The sequence below is a fragment of the Chionomys nivalis genome, chromosome 1 (genome assembly GCF_950005125.1).
Source record: "Chionomys nivalis chromosome 1, mChiNiv1.1, whole genome shotgun sequence".
Taxonomy (NCBI): Eukaryota; Metazoa; Chordata; class Mammalia; order Rodentia; family Cricetidae; genus Chionomys; species Chionomys nivalis.
The window spans coordinates 164,943,266-164,967,069 of NC_080086.1; the positions used below are offsets into that span (position 1 = coordinate 164,943,266).

General features: G+C 48.0%; 1 protein-coding gene across 2 annotated transcripts in view; it reads left to right on the forward strand.

The window, feature by feature from the left end:
* The window catches only part of Kiaa1549 (KIAA1549 ortholog), a 137,175-nt gene that overhangs the window by 85,192 nt on the left and 28,179 nt on the right, over positions 1–23,804 (forward strand). For both annotated transcript variants that reach the window (XM_057768903.1, XM_057768911.1), the window contains exons 11-15: positions 7,969–8,165; positions 10,571–10,686; positions 18,618–18,823; positions 19,669–19,892; positions 21,047–21,200. In XM_057768903.1, coding sequence (XP_057624886.1) covers positions 7,969–8,165; positions 10,571–10,686; positions 18,618–18,823; positions 19,669–19,892; positions 21,047–21,200 — 897 coding nt within the window. The remainder of the gene's footprint in view (positions 1–7,968; positions 8,166–10,570; positions 10,687–18,617; positions 18,824–19,668; positions 19,893–21,046; positions 21,201–23,804) is intronic.

A 23,804-nucleotide genomic window follows, 5' to 3' on the forward strand; every position in this document is an offset into this window, starting at 1 on the left:
CAACATCTGGAAACAATAAATCTACTGACCTGCGCTCCCCACCCCCTCCCCCTTGTAACGAAGAGACCGCTTCAGATTGTCTGAGGGTCCATGATGTTTGAAAGACAAAAAGAGGGAGAGACCAGCATGTCTTAGGTTTCCAGGCAGGCCACCCTGATGTCCGGTAATAACGGGAAAACACCGTGGCTCTTTTCTTTATTTGTATTTGCTTTCATCTCTGTCCAGAGCCATCGTTTGTTATTATTACCTACAAAACTGCAGTGTGGATCCTTCTCACCATAAATGGCTGGATGCTTGTGGGCCCCTTGGGAATGTGTTTCTTCCAATGGGAGCAGCCCATACCAATGATTAGTGTGGGATTGTAGCCCCTGGGTGGTTCACACCCTGAGATGCTACTAAAGTTGGCACTGTGGGCAGCCAGAAGGAGCTGGCCACACCATGCACATCCCTTGTCTGGATTCCTAAGTGTTCAGGCCAGACTAAATTACAAGCTCTAACAGCAGGTTCTCTCTCTCTTGTAGGGTGATAGTTGTCGGGAAGACCCAGTCTCTCCCAGATTGACCTGCAGCAGCACAAGCATGGCAAATGTGGGCTGTGAAGCTGGGGAGGGGCATTCTGCTGCCTTCTGAGAGGTGATGCTGGGCTGGAGCTGAGGTGCAAGAGACCCGTAGACCTCTGTTTTAGTCACAGTTCTGTTGCTGTGTAACACAGCACCATGACCAAGGCAACTCTTCTAAAAGATAGGATTTAATTGGGGCTTTGCTTACAGTTTCAGAGGTTTAGTCCATTGTCATCATGGTGAGGAGAATGGTGGCACCCAGGCAGACATGGTGCTAAAATAATAGCTTAGAGTTCTACATCTGGATCTGCGGGCAGCAGAAAGACTGCCTGGGCCTGGCATGGACTTTTGACACCACTAGCATAGTCCTCTAACAAGGCCACACCTCCTAATCCTTCTAATCCTTTCAAAGAGTCCTACTCCCTGGTGACTACGCATTCAAATATATGAACTAATAGCAACCATTCTTACTTAAGCCGCCACTACCTCGGAAGGGGTGTGAGAGCTGGAGCAAGCTTGGAAGGAAGGGCACAGCCTAAACTCCTGTGACAAAGGACCCATCTCAAGAGCCTTGAAGAAGTCTATGGGATTGGAACTGGTACCACAGGTAGCCATTGCAGGATATCTGCCAAGGGGAGCAGTCTGGACAGCTGTCCATTTGCAGGGGTCACTTGGGAAGGCAGTGTGGAAGAGAAATGCCACCGGGTACTCCTCCTCAGCTCCGGACTGACCCATGGTTCAGTGTGGCCTGTGGGTGCCAGCACGTTAGAGTGTTCTCCTTCCAGCCCAAGGACACAGGGCCCAGGTGGCTGAACTGAGGACAACCCGATGGCTGTAACTCGGTCATGTCTTCACTTTTTAAATGGAAGCCCCATGGTGGCTGTGGGGGATTTTTCATCAACTGTTATCAGTCAAGTAATGAACTCATACACTGGCACTTTCCACACCATTGCAGGTTTTTTTTTTTGGGGGGGGGGTTTACTGTATGGTTTCTATTATCTTCCCTGGGGATCCGATGGACCCAAGCATTGGGGGCTTTGCTGTGTCTTGTTCCATATGGGTCTTGTTATATTTATGGCCCACATGGTTTAAAATTCATCACACATCTCTCCTGTTACTTGGCCGATCTGCTTGCCTAGACCTCCTTGACTTGTCGGCAGCGTGTTCCCATGGGACCAGGCAACGTGACTTGTCCCCCGAGTGATATAAAGAAAAAAAAAAGAGAGAGAGAACAAAAGAACCATCTTTCTCCAGAAATAACTGGCCGTAATTTGAATATTGAGCACCCAAATTCATCATGATTCTTTTCCTCGTGAAAAACCGGTTAAAGCCCATTTGCCCATGGAAGGAAGGTGAGGATACCATGCCAGCCTGGCTTTAGTCTAGGTTTTATTTTCAAGGAATGTAAAAACTAGTTCCTAGTGGTTCAGAAAGCAGGGGCTAAACTAAAAGCAGCGAATTCCCTGGGTGGGGGAGGGGTGGTATTTTATGTAATTTCTCCTTCTATGCGTTGGTGGCTATTGTGCGGTGTTTAAGCACAGGTGAGTGCCCTGTTTTAATGGTGGGTGAAGGTGATGACTTCCCAGCTCGTGGGATGAGCTCTGATAAGGATGTTTGAGGGTGTGTGTTGGGCCTGGTGGTAGCCAATAGGACTTGTGTCTCGCGTTGACTCTTGGTCGATCAACCTAGTAAGCTCGGTGTGTCGGCTGGTTTTCGAGGAGCCCATTCAGGCATTGAATGTTTATGGAGGGTCTAGTGTGGGTCACATTGCTACTTACAAAGTATTTTATCTAAACCTTCATCTATAGCTGGGGTCGATGCCCTGAAGGTGCCACTGTTAATATTTACTACTTGGCATTTTATCAACCGATCGCCTTGAGCGTGGCATCCATCTTGTTTGCCCAGCCGTGGCATTTGTGAAGCCTTTTTACATATCTTGCCATGTTCGCATCTGACCTGAGCCCTGCCATGCTCTCAGGGGAGGTGGTTGCTGCTTGGCCGTGGCCTGTGTGGACGCGCCACAGAGGCCAGTGCTGTTTGTGTTTTGACATCAGTTCTTTCAGAGGCCTTTGGTTAAGGGCATAGTCTGCCGCTCCTTCAGTTGGGCGAAAGCAAACAGATGGATAACTGTGGTCGGGACCCATCTCTTTGAGGCGTATGATTTCCTGCTGGGATAGGGAACGACAGGGAGCGTGCCACAGTTTGCTAGCTGAAGGTCTTGCGGGTCAGGTGGCTGTTGTTTCTGTTACTTTTTCACTTAGAGGTACTTCGTTTAGGAAGCTAAAAGACTATGTAGTTTGGAGTAAAACATATGTATAAGATTGCAAATTGCTCATCTGGGAATTTTCCTCATTAGCTGAGAGTAATTGGTGTCAAATTGTCAGTTTTCTAGCCATCTTAAAAAGGCTTCATAGATAAATGCTTGAGAATTATGTGGCTAGGTAGATTTATAATTTCAAGATGAAAATAATATTTACAGTTACATATTTACTAAGTTAGAATAGTATATCTCAATCTCATAGGCAGAAACCCATCCTAATTATTTATTTATTTAGTAAGGTTCAGGGGTTGCCTAATTTTTCCTCTACCCATATATACAATACATGCTTTGCCTTTAAGAGCTCAGCTGAAGTCAGGCGGTGCTGGTGCGCACTTTTAATCCCAGCACTCGGCAGGCAGAGGCAGGCAGATCTCTGTGAGTTCGAAGCCAGCCTGGTCTACAGAGTGCGTTCCAGAGCAGCCAGGGCTACACAGAGAAACCTTGTCTCGAAAACCAAACAAAGAGCTCAACTGGATCATTGTGGGAACTTAAAACAAATGAGCTGAAAATATTGGGCTAGAGAGTGTGGGGCTTGTGAAGGGTGTGTTGCTGACTGCTGTTAAGTATATTATTTTTAAAAAAGATGTGTATTTTTTTATGTATATGTATTTATGTGCCTCAGTGTGTATGTGTGTACCACATGCATGGAGGGGCACTTGGAGGCCAGAAGAGGGGTGAGAGCCCTGGAGTTGGTGTTGGCAGATGATCGTGAGCCCCCATGTGGAGGCTGGGACTTAAACCCAGGTCTTCTTCAAGAGCAGCAGTGCTCTTAACCTCTGAGCTGTCTCTCCAGCCCCTTACACACAGTATTTATGCCAAAGTCCAGATGTCTTGCTCTGCAGCTAATCTAATGTGTACAGAGGAACAAGAGAGTGCTGCCGGGGGAGCCTCAGGTGACTGAACCCAACTGTGGTATCCAGTGATTGACAGGAGCTGACGGGAGTTTCCTGCAGGACTGAATAAAGGTTCAAGAAAACGAAGATGCTCTCTTGGTTCCATCATTCCCTTTGCTGATTTTAAGTTGGAGTTTTCATTGTTTTAGAAGTAAATAAGAAAATTTTTACTCCCTTGTTTGATGCAAAATAAAGACCCAGGCTCTCGAGCTGGGGAGATGGATCAGCGGTCAAGAGCCCTGGCCGCTCTTGTAGAGGACCCAGGTTTGGTTCCCAGCACCAACTCTGTGACTCAAAACTATCTGCAATTAGTTCCAGGGAATCTGATACCCTGTTCTGGGGTCACAGATACCAGGCATATAAGCAGCACATGGAGGCAAACAATCATACACATAAATAAAAATAAAAAGATCAAGGGAAAAAGAAAAGACCCAGGCTCAGCCCTGTGTAGTATCATACATTCTTAATCCTAGCATGCAGAGGACCAGTCAAGAAAACTGAAGTTCAGGGCCAGCCTGGGCTATGTAGCAAGAGGACTGGATTCAGGTAATAACAACAGAGAGCCAGGCTGAGGCCTTGTGAACTTGGTGCTTACAAGCCCTTGGGTTGTGGAGAGTGGTGACCTTGCAGCCAGGGTGCACTTCGTGTTTCCAGGGCTGCCGTGCAGATCTCAAACATATCCCTCCTGAGCTGCAGAGACAAAGCCTAAGCCTGCACCTTCAGGATGCCCCACTAAGCCTGCACCTTCAGGACACCCCGATGCCGCCTTCTTTGCTCTGTTCTCACTGATTCCTTGCAGGAGAGAGGTCTCCAAAGGCGGTAAAGATAATGTTAAATAGAAATAACCTTGCAGCCGGGCGGTGGTGGTGCACGCCTTTAATCCCAGCACTCGGGAGGCAGAGGCAGGCGGATCTCTGTGAGTTCGAGACCAGCCTGGTCTACAAGAGCTAGTTCCAGGATAGGCTCCAAAACCACAGAGAAACCCTGTCTCAAAAAACCAAAAAAAAAAAAAAAAAAAAAAAAGAAATAACCTTGCTCCTGCTGTTTCCTCTGCAAAATGTGAGTTCACAGCATCCCAGTGGGAGTCTCCATTGAAGAAATGCTTGTGATGGGCCTGGTGATATGGCTCAGTGGTTAAGACTGCTGTCTGCTAGCCGGGCAGCAGAGGCACACACTTTTAATTCCAGCACTTAGGAGGCAGAGGCAGGAGGATCTCTGTGAGCTCGAAGCCAGCCTGGTCTACAAGAGCTAATTATAGGACAGGCTCGATAGCTACAGAGAAACCTTGTCTCAAAAAAACAAAAACAAAACAATCAGCAACAACAACAAAAACTGCTGTCTGCTCTTGCAGAGGACCAGAGTTCGGTTCCCACCACCGTGTGCCTGTTGCACAGGCATGGGAGCTTGAGTTTAATCCTCAGCATCCATGTAAAAAGCCAGGCAGCGATAGCGTGCTCTTGTAATCCCAGCACTGGGGAGGTGGATCCAGATGACTCTCTAGGAGTTGCTGGCAGCCAACCTAGCTCAATCTCAGATTTCTATGTACCATGGAAGAAAAACAAGGTGGGGTGCTGGAGAGATGGCCCAGTGGTTATGAACTCTTGCTGCGTGCCAGGCAGTGGTGGTGCACACCTTTAATCCCAGCACTTAGGAGGCAGAGACAGGTGGATTTCTGTGAGTTCAAGGCCAGCCTGGTCTACAGAGTGAGTTCCAGGACAGCCAGGGATGTTACACAGATAAACTCTGTCTCGAAAAACAAAACAAGCAAGTTTTAAAAAGAACACTTACTGCTCTTGCAGAGAACCTGTGTTTGATTTCTAACACCTACATGATAGCTCACAATTGTATGTAATTCCAGTTCTAAGGGATCTGGTGCTCTCTTCTAACCTTCACAGGCACCAGGCATGCATGTGGTACATATATACATGCAGTCTGATTTCTGGCCTCCACACATATGCACATACAAATGCTCATACACTTCACATGCGTGTATCACCTGTGCACACAGGAAGTACATATAAGGTAGGGAAAGAGGAAGCCATCTCCAGGCTTTGTGCTTTGGTGAAAGGGGTCTGCTAAGCTCTTTGAGATTCCATCATTTGTTGTTCCAGAGGTTTCTGTTCTCTGTGTGGAGAACTCCAAGAAGCTACTGTGTTCCTAAGAGCAGGGCTTCTCTTCTGTAAGGGCCACCGGACTGCTGGGGGAAGGTGGAAGAGGGAGCCTCTGCTTCTAGGAAGTGTTTGTCCACCGAAGGAGTCCAGGTGACCCGCTTGAGGAAAGGCAGCTTGGATCTGTCATTTCCCATGCAGTGTTCCTGAGTCCAGGGATGCGCGGAACAGCAGTCTGCTCTGGTAAAGGAAGCTCATTTAATTAGAGAATGTGGCTGCCAGCTGCTCTGCCTTTTGTCCCAGCAACTCTTTGTAACCTGTCCTTACAGTACCATTCGCCGCCCTCTGCTGGCACAAGTCGTTATTGCGGACTTCAGGTCACACACCTAAGCCGATGGTGTCACTTTTAAGGCTGAAAGGAAGGCGTTATGACAGCAGCTTTGCCCCTGTGTATACACACTGTACTGTACACATAGTCTGTTGTGAGAAGTACTCCTTAGATGGGAGAGGACTCCTCAGGACTCTGTGCGAGTCTGGCAGCATTCCTGATCAGCAGACCTCTCTGGACAGCTTCTTGTATTTCTAGGTTAATTAATTTTTTATTTTGTGTGTGTATAAGTGCTTTGCCTGCATATATGAGTGCATACCACCTGTGTTCCTGGTGCCCACAGAAGTCAGAAGAGGGCATTGGATCCCTAGAACTGGAATGAACAGGCAGTTGTGAGCCACCATATGGGCTCTGGGAACGGAACCCCGGTCCTCTGGAAGAACAGCAAGTGCTCTTAAGTGACCCATCTCCCCAGCCCCTTGGGGCAGCTTTGTCTGTGTATTCCCATTTTCCCATGCCCTGCAGACTGGACTTAAGGAAACCGTTAATAGAGTTTGTCAGGTCATTAAAATGATGTCACCAGACTGGGTACTCTGCATCTCGGTGTCATGAATGTCCTTAGTCCGTCACCGTAGGCTCAGAAGCTGAAGCCTAGAGAAGGTGCAGCTCCCAGGGTCTGATTCTGGGTGTTGTGGGTGTCCCCAGAGAGAACACCGTGTCCACCAGTGAACACCGGCTGTTTCTGCAGGTCTCTGCTGCCGACCACTCCCTATAGAAATCCTTCCCTCGACTTCCGGTACACTGGACTAACAGACTGGTCTGTTTATTTGAAGTCTCCTGTTTTCTTCTATGCTTCCTTTTCAGTCCCCCAGTTCCAACCTGTTAGATGGTTTTTTAACAGAGACTCCACATTCAGGCCTGCCTGCCATCACTGGGTGGATAACCAGCAGGGGCACCTCTCAGACTGAACGGCTCCTAAGCTATTGTCCTCTGTCTCCAGCGCCCTGGAGCTGCTTTCCTCTGAGGCCTCTTCTGTCTTTTAGACTAATCGTGCTGAAAGGGAAGCCTGTATGTTATCTCCTGGAAACTTTGCTCCTCCAGGACACACCCTTAATGTCACCTCCGTGTTGGGGAGGCCCTGCCTCAGACTTTCGGGCCATTACCTCTTCTCCCCTGGTTTCTTTTGTCTGCCTGTCCTGATTCTGTCTGTGCACATGATGTCACTGGGTCCTTGTGCTTGGTCTACTTAGATTTTAGAAATAGAGACTGTCTGAGTACCCAAAGGGCAATCTTAAAAACGGCCATTTGGAATAAAATATGTGGACCTGGCCCCTCTCTCTCTGCCTCCCCACTGCATCCTACCCCTTTAGTGCAGCTAATGCAATCTCTTCTAGGCCTCCAGTAGTCTCTGTTTGTCTCAAACTTTGATCTACAGCAAGCTCTTTGAAGCCTTTACAATTTCCAGGGCCTGGGTGAAGTGCTCCTTTTTCTATAAAAAATGTCTCACTTCACAGGTCGGTGACAATGGAGCAAGCGATCCATTGGAATGGGTTCTGTATTGTGGTCTTGCTATTTAATCCTTGTATTCTTGTTTAATCTTTCATAAGCATCTGTGACGGATTCTAAGTATAAACAGAACCTGGCACCTGATCCATTACAGAGAAGTTTGTTGAATCGGGTTGGTGACTTTGTGGTAGTCTCGGGCCAGGGGTCGTGCGCCTCTGACCTCACGTTAACCACCTTGTTCCTGTGTGCTTTAGCTGCAGATCCCCAGTGTGAAAGGCTTCGATTTTGCTAAGCAGCACCTGGGCCAGCACAATAAAGATGACATACTGATCATCCACGAGCCAGCGCCGCTGCCGGGACCCGTGAAGGACCACGCCACGCCCTCTGAGAATGGAGATGTGCCGAGTCCAAAGTCAAAGATCCCTCCTAAGAACATCCGCCACAGAGGAAGGTCAGTATTGGGCTTTCCAGATTGTTCTCTGTTGCAGAGCGTGTTTCCGCTTTCGGACTGTTTCTGGTGTCAGAAGTGCCGGTGATGAGTGTTGCCTTCAGCCTGCAGTCTGGGAGACTGTTGGCTTGTCCAGTTTCACATATAAACTCCAAAGTGCTTTCTGTCCCTTCTGCTGGACTACCAAATGAGACTGTGTGACTTCTTCCCACCCGCAGAATCCCAGATTTGATTAGGGATCAGTCAGCTAGAGTTGTGTGTGTTCTGAGGTGAATGTCTTAGGCTTGGTGAAGGTAATACAAGAATTATGTAAAGTGAGTAGCAGGGGCCAGCGAGATGGCTTAGCAGGTAAAGGGGCTTGCTGCCAAGTATGATGACCTGTATTTGATCCCTGGAACTCACATGGTAGAAGGAGAGACCAGATTCTTACAAGTTGTCCTCTGACCTCCACTCAGGTGTTGTGGCACACAAGATAGATAGATGTCAAATAATAAAATAAATATTAAACTTGGTCCACCACACGTACTCAGTCAGGAGGCCTCCTGTGCCTGTGTCTGCTCTCCTGGTGGCTGGTTGTGACCTGTTGCTTTGTCTGCAGTGACCTTCATCAATTCCTCCTGATGGCTCTGTTTTTTTCCCAGCTGCCCACACTGTGACACATCACAGGTGCTCACCCACTCCCTCCTGCCCATTCCCAGTCCACTTTCAATTCCTTATGCTAAAGCAAAGCTTGTGGAGAGTTGTGTATTCATTTTCCAAACTGCTAGGGGGGCCCTTGTTGCCCTTTGCCTGTGAGAAGACCTAGAATGACCCTGAAGAAGACAGCCTGGTCAGGGTTGACGTTAGTTCACAGCTTGGGCCCCTGAGGCCTCCCGCTGTCAGCCTCTGCTTGAGATTCAGAATCCTGGCTTCTGATTGACTGCTGGTAGTGGAAAACGCCCGTGTTCATACCACTGTTCAACATCCAAACCAGTGGCGTCACTTGTGCCTCCTCCTGTCTGCCTCCGGGATCTGGTCTTCAACAGATGTTGGAGCATGGTCCTCAGGAAAGAAAATTAATTATGCAGAGAGATACTCTTGGCTTAATTATTTCCTAGGCATAGAATGCAGGAAATCACCAGAGATGATTTAATGTGTTGGTAAAAGTTTTCAAAGAATTGCTTTCTCCCCAGTAGCCCTCTGTAAACAGCAGCTGATCCTTCGCCACAGTGGTCTTTGAGGGAGATACAGTTGTCCTGCTCAGCTTTGATCCCACCTCCATGGAGTCAGCCAAGGGTGGGTCAAAAAGCTAAGGGGGGAGGATTGAGTTGGTGGTGAATGTCCAGACTCATTGTTGTCATGATTATTAAAGCAGTCCTTGCAGCTCTTTACAGTGTTGTGTGAGGTGCTCTAAGTTATGTAGAGATGGTTGCAAGGGAATAGTGTAGTTATAGGCAAACACTGAGCCATTTCGTGTAAGGCACTTGAGAGCATCCATGGCCCACAGGTACCACAGGATGGCTGTGTAGACAGGCCCTCGAGGGCACCTGAATGTATTAGCAATTCATGCTGCAGTTGAAGCTAGGAAGTGCATGGAGAGAGACCAAGTGCTCACAGGTTAAGGCTGTTCCCTACCTAGCCTGGTGTGTTCCTAGCCTGGTACATCCTGGTGCCGTGTTACCCTTAACATTCATGCATGGAATCAGATCTCATTAGGGGTCATTGTTTCAGAGGTTTGAAGTTATTGGGGTAGCCTCAGAAATTCCCTAACCTCCTAGGGTTCTTGGGTTCAATTGATGCTAAACCAGGCCAGAAGCCCAGGTTCTTCTTTTTAATCCCCGATCCGCTGTCCATCTTTCCTTTCTTCCTTCATCCGTCCCTCCCTCCCTTCTTCTTTTCCCCCATCTCCTCCCCCCCCCCCCGTGTGTGTGTATGTGTGTGTAGAGGTGGAAGTCAAGGGATAATAGTTGGGAGTCAGTCTCTTCTACCATGGAGGTCTCAGGGGATCCCATTCAGACTGTCAGGCTTTTGGTAAACACCTTTACCTGCTGAGCCATTTCACAGACAATTATTTTTAAGAGTAAGTTGTTTTTGTTCGTTTTCTCCCAGAAGTATTAAACCCAGGGCTTTAAAATTGTTGACTGGTGTTCAAACACTTTGCTACATCCTCAGCTCTGGAGCCCAGGTTCTTTTCCATCCAATTGTGTTGAACCCAGTCTGCCTATCAGGAAACAACCTGGGCCAGAGGCTCAGCCTTGGGCCCCAGCAGCTATGGGAACACTTAGTGTCCAGCAGTTGTTGAAATGCACCCTGCTCAGTTAGCCTTGCCAGTCTGTTCTCAGAACACCAAAGTCTGCTTTGAAATGGACGAGACATTTAAAAATCCTTCTAGGCCTCTCTGATGTTTGCATTCTGCTTTCTGTCTGCAGAGTTTCTCCCTCAGATGCCGACTCTACAGTCAGCGAAGAGTCTAGCGAGAGGGATGCGGTAGAGAAAACGCCAGCCACTGCCCATGAGAGCAAGGCCCACAGAGCTCCGCAGAGTGGTCTGTCCTTGTCCTTTCTTCCAGTGTTAACAGTTGTCATGATCAGAGTCCCATAGGGCAGGGGATTGCCCTACTGCAAATACTAAACTTTAAAAAAAAAAAAAATCTACAGCCGAGCCATGATGGCACACGCCTTTAGTCCAAGCACTCAGGAGGCAGAGACAGGCAGGTCTCTGACAGTTCAAGGCCAGCCTGGTCTACAAACAAGTTTCAGGACAGCCATGGCTACACAGAGAAACTCTGTCTCGACAAACGAACAAATAATCTACAAAAATGGAATACCCATCACTCTTATTCGGTTTCTCAGCCTTGTCCCTTCTGAACACTGTGCTGGTGTCTGCTTCAAGGGAAGGCGGAAGAGAATGTGGGGTAGAGAGTGTGGGTCCCTGAGCTGTGACTTAAAGCCAGCAGTTCGTTCTAACTTAGCATCAGGACAGATTTCCCGCCTGAAGGACAAGGAGAATTTCATAGACGCTGTAGTCCTAATTTAGGACAGTGTCTTTTTTCGGAACCAGTTTGATGTCACACCGTGGGGTGATGTTTATCTGTGGCAGGCTCATACCTTTTATGTGTGGTCCCATTTTCTAGATCATTCTCCCAGCAGGTAGTTGGGTGTGATCAGATGGCTCAGCCTCATCTTTGCAGGCCAGGCACAAAGGTCACGCCTACTGTCAAGTTCATAGCTGTGTGTCTAATAACCAAAAACCAAAACAAGCAGAAACAAATAAACAAACCAAAACTATGCCATATGCCTGCCTTATCTTGGTAAGGGTTTTTGGCGTGATGGCAAAGTGTTGTGGTTTCATTTTATTGAATTTGGGGTTTTTGGAGGCAGAGTCTCATGTAGCCCAGCTCTACCTGAAAATCTGGTTCTTCTGATTGCACCCTGACTGGTGCATGACAGACATGCTCCACCATGCCTGGTTAGCAGTGTGGCTTCACGTTTGTTTGTGTATTGTGTGTGTTTATTATGACCGTGGCACACATAGGAAAATCAGAGGCAGTTTATGGGAGTCCTTTCTTTCCTTTTACCATATGGATTCTGGGAATTGGACTCAGGTTGTCTGTCCTGGTGGTGAACTCTGTTACTCACTGAGCCATCCTGGCCTAGGCCCCAGTAGCTTGGTTTCAACTTAACAGATTGCGTTAAATGGGTTACTCTTGGCGAATTGGCTGGGGCTTTGTTTTTATCTCATGATCATATCTCAGCCGTTCAGAGATAAGGGGTTTAATAATGGATTTTGTACTTACTGTTCTAGAGACTTTTGGGTCTCCATAGCTCTGGCTAGCCTGGCTCTCACTATGTAGCCTGACCAACTCATAGGTTGGCATCACAGTGTCCCCCTTGCCTGTGCCAAGTGCCATGGAGTGAAAGGCACATGCCATCCTACTTGCTTTAGACTGTTTCTGGTTTAGTTTTTAGGTTTGCTTTGTTTTTATGAGTGTTTGAGTGCCTGCGTGTACGTTTGAACACCATGTGCATACAGTGCCCATGGTGGCTGAAAGAGAATTTGAGTCTCTGGGAATAAGAATTTGGATAGTCGTGACCCATAATATGGGTGCTTGTAACTAAACCCAGGTCTCTGCAAGATCAGCAAGCACTCTGAACCTCAGTGCCATCCCTATAGCCCCCTTTGTGAGATTACATTATTTCTCCACTGAAAATACAGCATAGACCGAACCACATTCTGTAAACGAAGAGACTGGACCAAAGCTTAAAGACCTTTTATGCCCCTGGCCCCAACTCCCAAGGCCTTGCAGGTCCCGCCCCAAGCTCCTGCCACTCACCCTTGCCATCCCTCCCTGCTGGGTCTTAGGTAATTTTGAGGAAATACCCTTCTAGAGTAAGGGAAGAGTTTTTTCCTTGGGATTTAGTTTCACAACATCTTAAAGCTTATTTAGTACCATGGTAACGGGTGCCGTGTTTCAGATATGGCAGGATTAAAATCTCGTTTTGATCCTGGGAAAGAAATAGTTGAAAAAGGAAGAAGAAAGTCCTCACCCTTCTCTAGTTAGCTTTTGCTGTTTGTTAGTGCGCGCCCCTACCCCTTCTGACACTAGCAACGCCCAGTGTGCTGAGAAGGGAGCAGGCCCAAGCACCACTGTCGGCATGTCTTTACCTGTGAGGCAGGGCGGTGAGTGGGAGCTGCCTGGGAGTGCCGGGAGTTCGGGTGCTGCCACCGTAATCGGAAGCAGCCTAAGATAATATCAGCTCACTTTAAAGCTCCCATCTTATTAAAAGGGGCCATCAGACAGCTTTGGGGCTAACAAGAGGGTTTATTAAATACCATATATTTGAGAGAGAGAGAGAGAGAGAGAGAGAGAGAGAGAGAGAGAGAGAGAGAGAGAGAGTGTGTGTGTGTGTGTGTGTATGCACATGCTGGGCAAGTGCTTTCCACTGAGCTAAACTTCTAGTGTCCTCCCCTCTGGAGACAGTGGCTTCCATGTAGCCCAGGTTGGACCTCAAACTAGTGATTCTCTTTTTGGGTCCTGGGGAAGCAAGTGTATGCTGCACCTCGACTGTTTCTTAAAATTTGAATAAAAATCCATTTTCTGTGGCATGTCCTGTGAGTGGGGAGGAGGTTGTTGAGAACCACCAGGATTGCCCTTGGGTGAGTGCTCCCTGTCACCACTGTGTGTGGCACACTCAGGAGCCAGCTTTAGGTTCTCTGGCATGCTATTTTCAGCCCCGCTCTTCCAATGGAAACTCCTGAAAGACCGCTGTTTGTGTTTTGGTCATTTCGATCTTGACTCCACTCCCTGCCCTCCGTTTGGAAGGTGCCAGCGAGACTGTCATGCATCCCTTGTGTTCATCTCTGAGACCTTCAGGAGTAACTGACTCACGGGGTACCGTGTTCTCAGCTGTTATAGTTAGGGGAGCCTCATCAGTTTACGCTTTCATCCCTGAAGAGACCAGGGAGAGGCAAAAGCAGAGGGTGCGTGCCCTTGAGCAAAAGCGGTCTCCTTGTCAGTCGGTGCTGTCCTCCCAAAGCCGCTACCCCCGCCTTTCTCTCAGGAACATACCTACTAGAATGGAGTGCCAACTGCTTTTTGAGGGGTGACAAGGTGGCTAAGACAGGGTCTCACTATGTAGCTCTGGATGCAAAGCTCTGACTGTGTAGCTCTGGCTAGCCTGGATCTCACTATGTAGACCAGGTTGGTCTTGAACTCCCAGAGATCCACTTGCATCTGCCTCCTGGGTGCTGGTATCAAAGGTGTTTGCCACCACACTGTCCTGTTTTTTGATATTTGTCTGTTGGCTTTTTAGGGGGTCCGCTACCCAACTCCCAAATAAATCACACGTGGAGACTTATTCTGAGTTATTAGATGCCTGGCCTTAGGTTGGCTTGTTTCTTGCTTGCTTTTCTTAAATTATCCTGTCTACCTTTGCCTCTGGGCTTTTATCTTACTTCTGAATATCTTACTTTCCTTCTTACTCCGTGGCTTGTTCCTCGTTCTTTGCTTCGTTTCTCCTTTTATACTCTCTGCCTGCAAGCCCCGCCTATCCTTGCTTCTGCCTTGCTATTGGCCGTTCATCTCTTTATTAGAATCATCGGGTGTTTTAGACAGGCAGAGAATCACAGCTTCACAGTTAACCAAATGCAGCATAAGCAAAAGTAACAGACCTGAAAGTGATCCTCCCCAGCACTGGCCCCTCTTCCCCAAGGCTTCCTGATGTTCTTATGTATGCCAGTGTGTGGTTCTGAAGTAGTTAGAACCCCATCAGCTTGAACGCCACGAGCTCCAGATGCTAGGATTTCTTGTGGGGACAGATAGACATTTTTTTTGGCACCATTGTTTCAACCTGATTAGCTACATACATGTACATACATGTAGCACTGAGGGCTCATTTCTGAGATGAGATCGTTCGTTAAGCCTCATTCGAGAAATTTCACTAAGGCAGTTCCCAGAGGCCTCGTCGAGGACTGTGAACTGAGTCATGGTGGCTACTGCCAGCTGTCATCATTCAGGGTCGCTCTCTCCTGAGGGATGTGCTTGATGCTGGAGATACGATGGGGACGATGGCTCAGTGATCTCTGCCTCGTAGGGTGTGGCTGGAGGGCCACCAGATTTAGGCATGGTGTCCGTTAATAAAGTGTAAGTGATGAAACGCTTTATTAAAACCATCTTCCATCCAAGCATTTCGGGAGCGCTCTTTCCTCTGTCATTGTGCGTGGCTGACACTCTGTATTGCCTCCTCCTTGGGGTCTTAAACAGCAGATAATAATTTTCCCCTTTCATTTCTAATTATTTAATTATTTTAATATGATTTTTATTTAATATGATATGATTTTATTTAATATCATACGATTTTTTAAAAACACCTTTAATTTTGTGTCTGAGTATTTTACCTGTGTGTATATGTGTGCCACGTGTGTGCCTGATGCCCCAGGGAGGTCAGAAGAGGTCCTTAGATCCCCTGGAACCGGATTTACAGATGGTTGTGAGCCACCATGTGGGTGCTGGGAACTTGAACCTGGGTCCTCTGCAAGAACAACTGCTTTCCCAGAGTCATGTTTTATATATAAAAAACATGGTGCATGGTGGTGGTGGTGGTGCATGCCTTTAATCCAAGCACCCAGGGGGCAGAGGTAGGTGGATCTCTGTGAGTTCGAGGCCAGCCTGGTCTATAGAGTGAGTCCCTGTCTTGAAAAACCAAAGCCAGACAAACAAAAAGTATATATACGTTATAGAATGGTGAATCAAGTTATTTACTGGATGAGATACTGATCCCAGTTACCAGGTTTTTATGTGAGAGCACTTAAAGTTTCGCTCAGTGTTTAAAGTTACATTTGTTTGTTTATCATGCGTGTGCTGTACTGCACATGTGGTGTGCACACGTGTACCTGCCACAGCACACATATGGAGGACAGATTGCAGGATTCAGTTCGCTCCTTGCACCACTGGGGTCTGGGCTTCAAGCTCGCATCGGGCTTGGCAGCAGGCATCTTTACCCGCTGAACCCTCTTGCCTTGGCTGACTTTTTGGCTATTTTAAAATAGATAATATATTATTTATTGCAGTCGTTAGATAGATGATTTCTTGAATGTGCGGTATAATTTATATTACTACCTTTTTTAAAGAGCAGTGAAAGAGAAAGGCATTTTAATCCAAAGTCTCCCTACTTGCCTTAAGGCAGGATTCTAAGCGTCTATTGTGCTTCCCATGGGTTGTTATTATCTATGTAATTTTTTTAATAAATTGCACTGATATATAACATAATACACATTATAATTTAATGCCAAATTTAAAATCTCTTTCCAGGTATTTTGAAGGGCTGGGTCTGAACAAGGCAAGAGCTGGGGATTTATTTTTCTTTCCTGCCTTTACCTAGCAGCTTGGCAGAGAAGCCTGAGGTCTGGGCATTCGTTGCCTTGAAGGTTATAGCTGATGAATGACTGACTTATTGAAGCTCGGTGACCTCGGCTGAGAGGAAGGACAGCAGCCCGCCTGCCTGCCCTCCCTCCGTCCCTCCGTCCCTCCCTCCCTCCATTCCGTCTTCCCTTCCTTCCTTCCTTCCTTCCTTCCTTCCTTCCTTCCTTCCTTCCTTCCTTCCTTCCTTCCTTCCTCCCTCCCTCCCTCCCTCCCTCTCTCCTTCCCTTCCTTCCTTCCTCCCTCCCTCCCTCCCTCCCTCCCTCCTTCCTTCCCTCCCTCTCTCCTTCCCTTCCTCCCTTCCTTCCTTCCTCCCTCCCTCCCTTCCTCCCTCCCTTCCTCCCTCTCTCCTTCCCTTCCTCCCTTTCTTCCTTCTGTCTTTCCTTCCTTCCTTCCTTCCTTCCTTCCTTCCTTCCTTCCACCATTTTTGTTGGTTTTTTTCAAGACAGGGTATCTCTGGCTATCTTGGAACTCACTCTGTAGACCAGACTGACCTCGAATTCACAGAGATCTATCTACCTGCCTCTGTCTCCTGAGTGCTGGGATTGAAGGCGTGCATGCCACCACTGCCCAGCTTTCTTTCTTATCTTACACATTTTGGTGTTTTGCTTGCATATATGTTAGTATATCACATCTGTGCCTGGTGCCTGAGGAGGCCAAAGACTGCAGCAGGTCACCTCAATCTGGAGTTATAGCCAATCACGGTCCACCATGTGGGTGCTGAGAACTGAACTGGAGCCCTCTGCAGGAGCGGCCAGTGCTCTTACCAGCTGAGTCAGCCTTCCTGCTCCCTTTTTTTCTTTTTTAAACTTAAATTTTACTGGAGTTATATTTAGTACATATATTTCATAGAGAAATTTCTCATTACTGAAAATGAGAAGCTGGAGAAAGTCATGATATAAGATTGTGTGTGTGTGTGTGATATAAGATTGTGTGTGTGTGTGTGTTTGAAACAGGGTCTCAGTGTGTAGCCCTAGCTAGCCTGGAGCACACTGTTTATATCAGGCTAGTACTGAACTCACAGACATTCACTGCTGCTGCGCCTGAGTGCTGGGATTAAAGGTGTACACCACAGTGCATGGTTTGTCCATTTTTTTGGTGAGTACATAAATTTCTTCATTTCCATAGGTCTGATTACTTCTTTAAAAATATTGCAGTAAGGGCTGGAGAGATGGCTCAGTGGTTAAGAGCATTGCCTGCCCTTCCAAAGGTCCTGAGTTCAATTCCCAGCAACCATATGGTGGCTCACAACCATCTGTAATGAGGTCTGGTGCCCCCTTCTGGCCAGCAGGCATACATGTACACAGAATATTATATACATAGTAAATAAATAAATATTAAAAAAATATTGCAGTAAAATGTACATAACACGAGCCTGACCCTTTTTATTCTTCAGTGCCCCATTTAGAATGGAACTGATTTCTTTTAAGGGGGAGGGGCTTTTCTTCTCTTGTTTCTTCCGCTTTTCCTTCTTCACTGGGAGTGAAGACCCTGCCACATTCACGGCTAATTTGGTGCTCTCCTGTTTGGCTCTAGACCCTGGTCTTTTGTCCCTTCCCCTCCTCTTAAAGCCCAGTCAGCCCATCCATATCCATGGCGTCTGTATTAACCAACAACTATAGATCAGATGTATGTTACGTGCGTGTGTGACCTTCCTTGTCACTCTTGCTTAAGTAACCATTAACACGGTGTTTACATTATCTTAACAATGATATGTAATTTAGAGGGGATGTAAAGCTTACAGGACAGTGTGCTTGGGTTGTATGTGCAGGCAGATACTGCACTGTTCTTTAGAAGATGCTGAGTCCAGTTGATCGGCTTTGGGCCTGCAGGGTCCTTGAACCAGTCTCCACCCACGCCAAGGGAAGACTTCATAGCATAGCTTTTGTAGCTAATTGCTAATTGCTGCTGTGCCGGTGAGTGCCCAGAGGATAGGGGAGGCCCAAAGCTGCTATAAATACTTTTAGCGGAAATTGTACAAATTGCTCATTGTCTCACTGAACAGCTTCAGTCTCCATCCTTCTCTTCTTTTTCCCTTTTCTAACAGGCTCTCGTGTTTGCCAGGCTAGCCTAGAACTTACAGTGTAGCTGGGGATGATCTTGGAACTCTGCATACACCAGCACGCCCAGCTCAAATGTTTTATGTTTTGTTCTGTGGTTCCAGACGTTGAACTCAGGCCCTGAAACATGCTATGAAGTTCTCTTGTCGAATGAACCTTCCTTTTTCTTTATGAAGATTTTTTTTGTTGTTGTTGTTGTTTTTTGTTTTGGAGCTCACTCTGTAGACCAGGCTGACCTCTAACTCACAGAGATCGCCTGCCTCTGCCTCTCAAGTGCTGGGATTAAAGGTGTGCGCCACCACCGCCCGGCTTCATTTGCAGTTTTTAATGAAGCCAAAAGAGATAATTTAATATAGACCACGTAGACTGAACCAGAGATTTTTGGTTGCTTTGGTCAGAGACTAGGACCGAGGATGCTTTTAGGGATGATGCATAGTTTTGACTCCTTCAGGCTGCTTTCCGGTGCTTTCCCGCTCACGTGCCTCCATTCTGTTCCAGGTGCTCCCCTGCCCAATTCAGGCAATGAGCAGCATTCCTCGGCTTCCATCTTCGAGCATGTTGACAGGATTTCCCGATCCTCAGAGGCCAGCCGGCGGGTCCCCAGTAAGATCCAGCTCATAGCCATGCAGCCCATCCCAGCACCCCCAGTGCAGCACCCTGTCCTGGCCGACCGAGTAGCAGAAACCAACAAAATCAACAAGGAGGTATTCAATGTTAACAAAAGCGAATTAATAAAAAAGCCCGCGTCCTGATTCGGTCAGGCTAGAACAATGAGTGAAAGGCCCAGTGTCAAACAGCTGCTCCCTAATTCAAAATACTACGGGCTGGGCATGGTGACTTAGGCCTGTATCCCAGCACCCTGAAGGCCGAGACAGAAGAGTCACTCTGGGACTACATTGCTCGGGCTGCACTGTAATGCCCTGTCTCGGAATCAGAAAGCAAAGCAAGCAAGAAATCACATACACACGCATGCACACACCCTGTATTTAATTTTTAACGTTTTATTTATTCTTTGAAAATCTGGTACATGCATACAATGTACCCCCCCCCAATCTTCCCAGACCCCCTACCTATTTCTCTCCCAGCTTCATGTTTGTTGTCTTATCATCATCATCATTAGTAGTAATAAGCCCCATCCCCTAGGCTTGGGCAACCTAGCAGTAGCCACATCCTCAAAAGAAAAAGTGTCGCTTCCCCACTTAGACATCATCTGCCCGTCGCTCCTGCACTAGTGGCCTCTGGGGCCCTCCTGCACGCTTGATTCTTTTCAACCTTCAACACTGGTCACGGACAGTGATGGATCCTGACAAGATTAGCAGAAGAGTGTTAAAACAGTCCTGAGAAGGCTCTTTGGAAAGCCTTGCTACCTGCCTCAGCCACCCAGGCTCGTGAACACTTGGGTTAGCCTCCCCTAAGCTAGCGATTGTAAGTGGGTGACGGGCTCTCTGCCACTTGGTGTGGGCAGTGCCCGTTCCCTGGAGGAAGTGTCTCCCCGAACCTGAGCCAACACTCTGAACGATTGTTCTTGCTGCCCACTGCCTGCACGTAGATCCAGTCTGCTCTGCGCCACAAGTCGGAGATTGAGCACCACCGCAACAAGATCCGACTACGTGCCAAACGCAGAGGCCACTACGAGTTCCCGGTGGTGGATGACCTGTCTTCTGGCGACACCAAGGAGCGACACCGAGTGTACCGCAGGGCACAAATGCAGATCGACAAGATCCTGGATCCCGCAGCCAGTGTGCCCTCTGTGTTCATAGAGCCCAGGAAGAGGTGAGCTGGGGCCCCAGGGACATGGTGGTCAGGCAGAATAGACACGGGGCGGAATGGAGATGGGCCAGTAACAGAAATCCTGGTCATATCCAGTTGACGGTCTCTGACTGAATTGATGAGGTTTCTGTAGAGGTCGTGTAGGCCTGCAGGAAGTGGAGAAGTGGGGAGGAAGGGGTCCCTAATCTCCACATCCAGTGCTAGCCCCAATTGCTTCCTTGGTCTGATCAAACCGTGCACCTGTCTTTCTTTGTACAGCCAGCTTGTCCCCTGCCCCGTTGGCTCGTCCATCCCCCTTCTTACTCTTTACTTCTTGTCTCCATCACTGGGATGGTCTCAAGGTAGTGTGGCGAGCCAGCCTCCATGTTTGTTTTCTCACTGCTTCCTGCAGTCTTTGGCCCCACCTTCCCATTGGTCAGCCCCTGCCCCATCTTGTCGGTGTGTCTTCTGTAAACACACTGGCACTGAAATCGCTCAGTGGTCCAGAGCTGCAGCTGCTCTTCCAGAGGACCTAGGTTGGATTCCCCAGCACCTCCATGGTACCTTGCAACCATTTGTAACTCCAGTCCTGGGAGATCCGGTGCTCTTTCCTGGCAACACACCTACAAATAAATACAACATTAAGCTTGTCTTTCTGTGCCCGAACCTGAACCCCTGGGGTGGGTGAGACCGTCCTCTATTTCGGTTCTGTCTGCGGCCAGCCACACAGAGCTATGACTGCAGTGGATAGCCCTTTCATCTTGCCCGCAGATTCACCTGCAGCCATTTTTGGCCCTCAGCCTGCTGGGCTGGTACTGCTTAGGCTGTTCTCATGTCCCTCCTCAGCTTCAGATCTGGTCACCCCCTCAGGTCACCTGTGGGGTATTAATAGCTCTCAGCTGGGCCTGCCACTTTGTGACCATCATGTCACTAAATGATGTCTTGAGTACAGACTGCTCTGTTGTCTATCTGATAGTTCGGTCTTGTCCATAGGGCCCAGGTGTGGCTGTGACCAGACTGTGGCTGGCACCTTGTCAGAATCCCTGGCACCTTTCCTAAGTGGCCAGCCCATCATAGGCATTCAGAAAACACTGCTGTTAAGTTGATAAGCCAGTAACTAATAGGTTTATTTCCTGTGAAGATAATTTCTGTTTGTTTTTTTTTTTTTTTCCTGTCAGCTCACGAATAAAACGTTCTCCTAAGCCACGCCGGAAACACCAGGTCAACGGCTGTCCTGCTGATGCCGAGAAGGACAGGCTCATCACCACAGACAGTGATGGCACATACAAGCGGCCTCCGGGTGTGCACAACTCTGCCTATATTGGATGCCCAGTGCGTAACCCCGAACCCTTGGGAAGCAGGGCGGGAGTTAAGAGGAGGGTGCCTTGATGGGAGGGGGGTGCATCGTACTGGCTGCTGCCCTGTGCACAGTGGATACCAGGGCCAGCAGGTCGTGTAGCACACAGGGTAGATGGACTTGGGCACCAGCTAGCAAAACGCGAATCATATCAGCCTGGGAGCCGCTGGGTGACACCTCTGAGAGTGTGTCCCAGGCTTTCCTCTGTGATAGCCCCTCTCTGCTTTCAGAAGGGGAGCTGCTTGAGGTTGAAAGAACAAAAATGTCCACGTTGCCTATTTCTGCTCTGATGGCGGTTGTTCAGGGTTTTTGTTTGGTTTTTGTTTGGTAAGTTGGGGTTTGGTTTGTTTGTTTGTTTGGTTTTTGTTTTATTTTTTTGATATTTCCTGTTTTGTCTGCACACCTCCACACTTACATAGAATGAATTACTCCGCTGAGTCTTTATCCAAAATGTCAGGACCACACTGCTTCAGATACCTGATGTGTTGGAATGAACATGCAAACTTTACCAGTTGAGCATCCCTATAGGAAAGTCTGCAACTTGAAATGTTCAAAGTCCCCAACTGAGCATCGTGTCAGAGCTCAAAAAGTTTCTGGTTTCAGATTAGGGATGTTCAGCCTTCATACATACGTACACACACACGTGCATACATATAATTTTCATGAGCAAAAAGAGCTCAGTGGAAATCAAAGAATGAAAGCCCTTTTTTTTTTCAATGGAAATGGATACAGACAGTGTGGCTTGAAGTGATAAAGGCAGACATTGATACATGATGACATACACACACAGGCTCCATTAAAGAGGAAACCTCGCTTCTCAAGGGACCATTGGCAAGAGACACAAAGATGCCCTGGGAAAGAGAGGGAGAGTCCAAAGGACACAGTTCACTGGCAGCGGGGGGAGCATAAAGACTCAGCCCTACTGTGCCGAGCAAACAGAGAGAGCCAGCTTTGTTTGTGTGACCTTAGCAGCAGCGTGTCCTCAGAGACGGCAGTGTGATAGGTACAGTCGCTCCAGGGCACTCAAGTTTATTGGAGGCTTCCACTTTTTCCCTCAGTGACATGAACCTGCTCTGGAGGGTTCTTGTGAGCTAGAGCTGCTAGTTATAGGTGCCACTGTTGAAGGGAGGAGTCGAGTAGTTTCTCGCTCTGAGTGCAGTGCTCCCTGATAGGGGAGGACTCCCCTACACACACACACACACACACACAGAGGAGGAATCCCCTACACACACACACGCACACATACACACATACAGGAGGACTCCCCTACACACATACACAGGAAGACTCCCCTACACACACACACAGGAGGACTCCCCTACACACACACACACACCCTACCTGCTTTTCTTGCAACAGATGGGCATTCCTGTCCTGCTGGAGATTTTGGGAAGTTTCGAGAAACTGTCCTCATAGGCCTTCTTTGTAGTCACCAGGTGCTTTTGTGGACCTAGTCATAGAAGAAACAACATTTCCTTCCCTTCCCCCACAACCTTTCCTGGCCAGCCCAGGCTCGCCCTCCCAAGGGAGCCTGTCGGAGATTCTTGTTTTCCAGCCCCTGAGTTCCATCCTCCTGTTGAATTCTGTGTAGGGAGCAATGTGTCTTTCCCTCATTCATCTTCATTGATGACCAACTGTCAGGCTCCCCCCGTGGTGTCCTGGACCCTCCTTTTGGGTCTAACTTGATTTGGGGGAACAACAATCCGAGTTCCAGCAAGCTTCCGAGTGCCGGGACTGCGGGCAGAGGCCATGTTCCTGGCTTGGACTTCCCTTTGCTTTCTCCATTTTCGTCTTTCACAGGAAGTGCAGGGTTCCTCCAAGAGATGGTGGCAAGAGCCTTCCTGGAACCTCCTTGGACTTTAGGACTGCCTTTCCAAAGATCCCCTGCTCAGAAAATCCTTTCCATATCTGCTTAACTTTTGATTCTGCCTGAAATTCTGTGATGGCTGTTTCGAAAATAACGCCTTTCTCAGAATTCACCTTCCCCAGTTAGATTTTCACCTTCAAGAGCATATGTGTGTTACACAGTTTTAAATTATCTGGAATTTTCCACTTTCTCTCTCAAACTAAGTTCTCCTTGAGGGCTGCCCTCCAGAACCCTCAACCCCTTCTAGCCTGTCTCTACTCTAGTTTGGGCTTGGGCCTGGAAGACTTCTGTCCTTGGATCACATCCAGCCTCTGCTGTCTAGGTCAACACTGGCCTTTTTTATAAGGATAGCCACGCCCTTGCTTGCCTGCTGTCTTTGGCTGCTTTTTGAGTTGCGTTGTAACAGACTTTTATGACTTGCAGAACCTAAAATATTTATTGTCTGGCTCTTGACTAAAAGTTTTTGTTGGCACCAGGCCTGCTGGTGCCCATCCGTAGTCCCAGCTGCGGCCGGGCGGCTTCTTGAGCCCAAGAGTTTGGAGGTAGAGAGATCCTATCTCATTAGAACAACAAAACACTACAAGTTTGTTGACCCCCAAACCAGATGCTCTTGGAAGAGAAAGGCGGTGCTATTAATGATTAAACCAGGGCAGCAGGCACAAACCTAAACCAGGATGTGAGGTTGCTTTGTTCAGAGCCCACTAAGGATTGT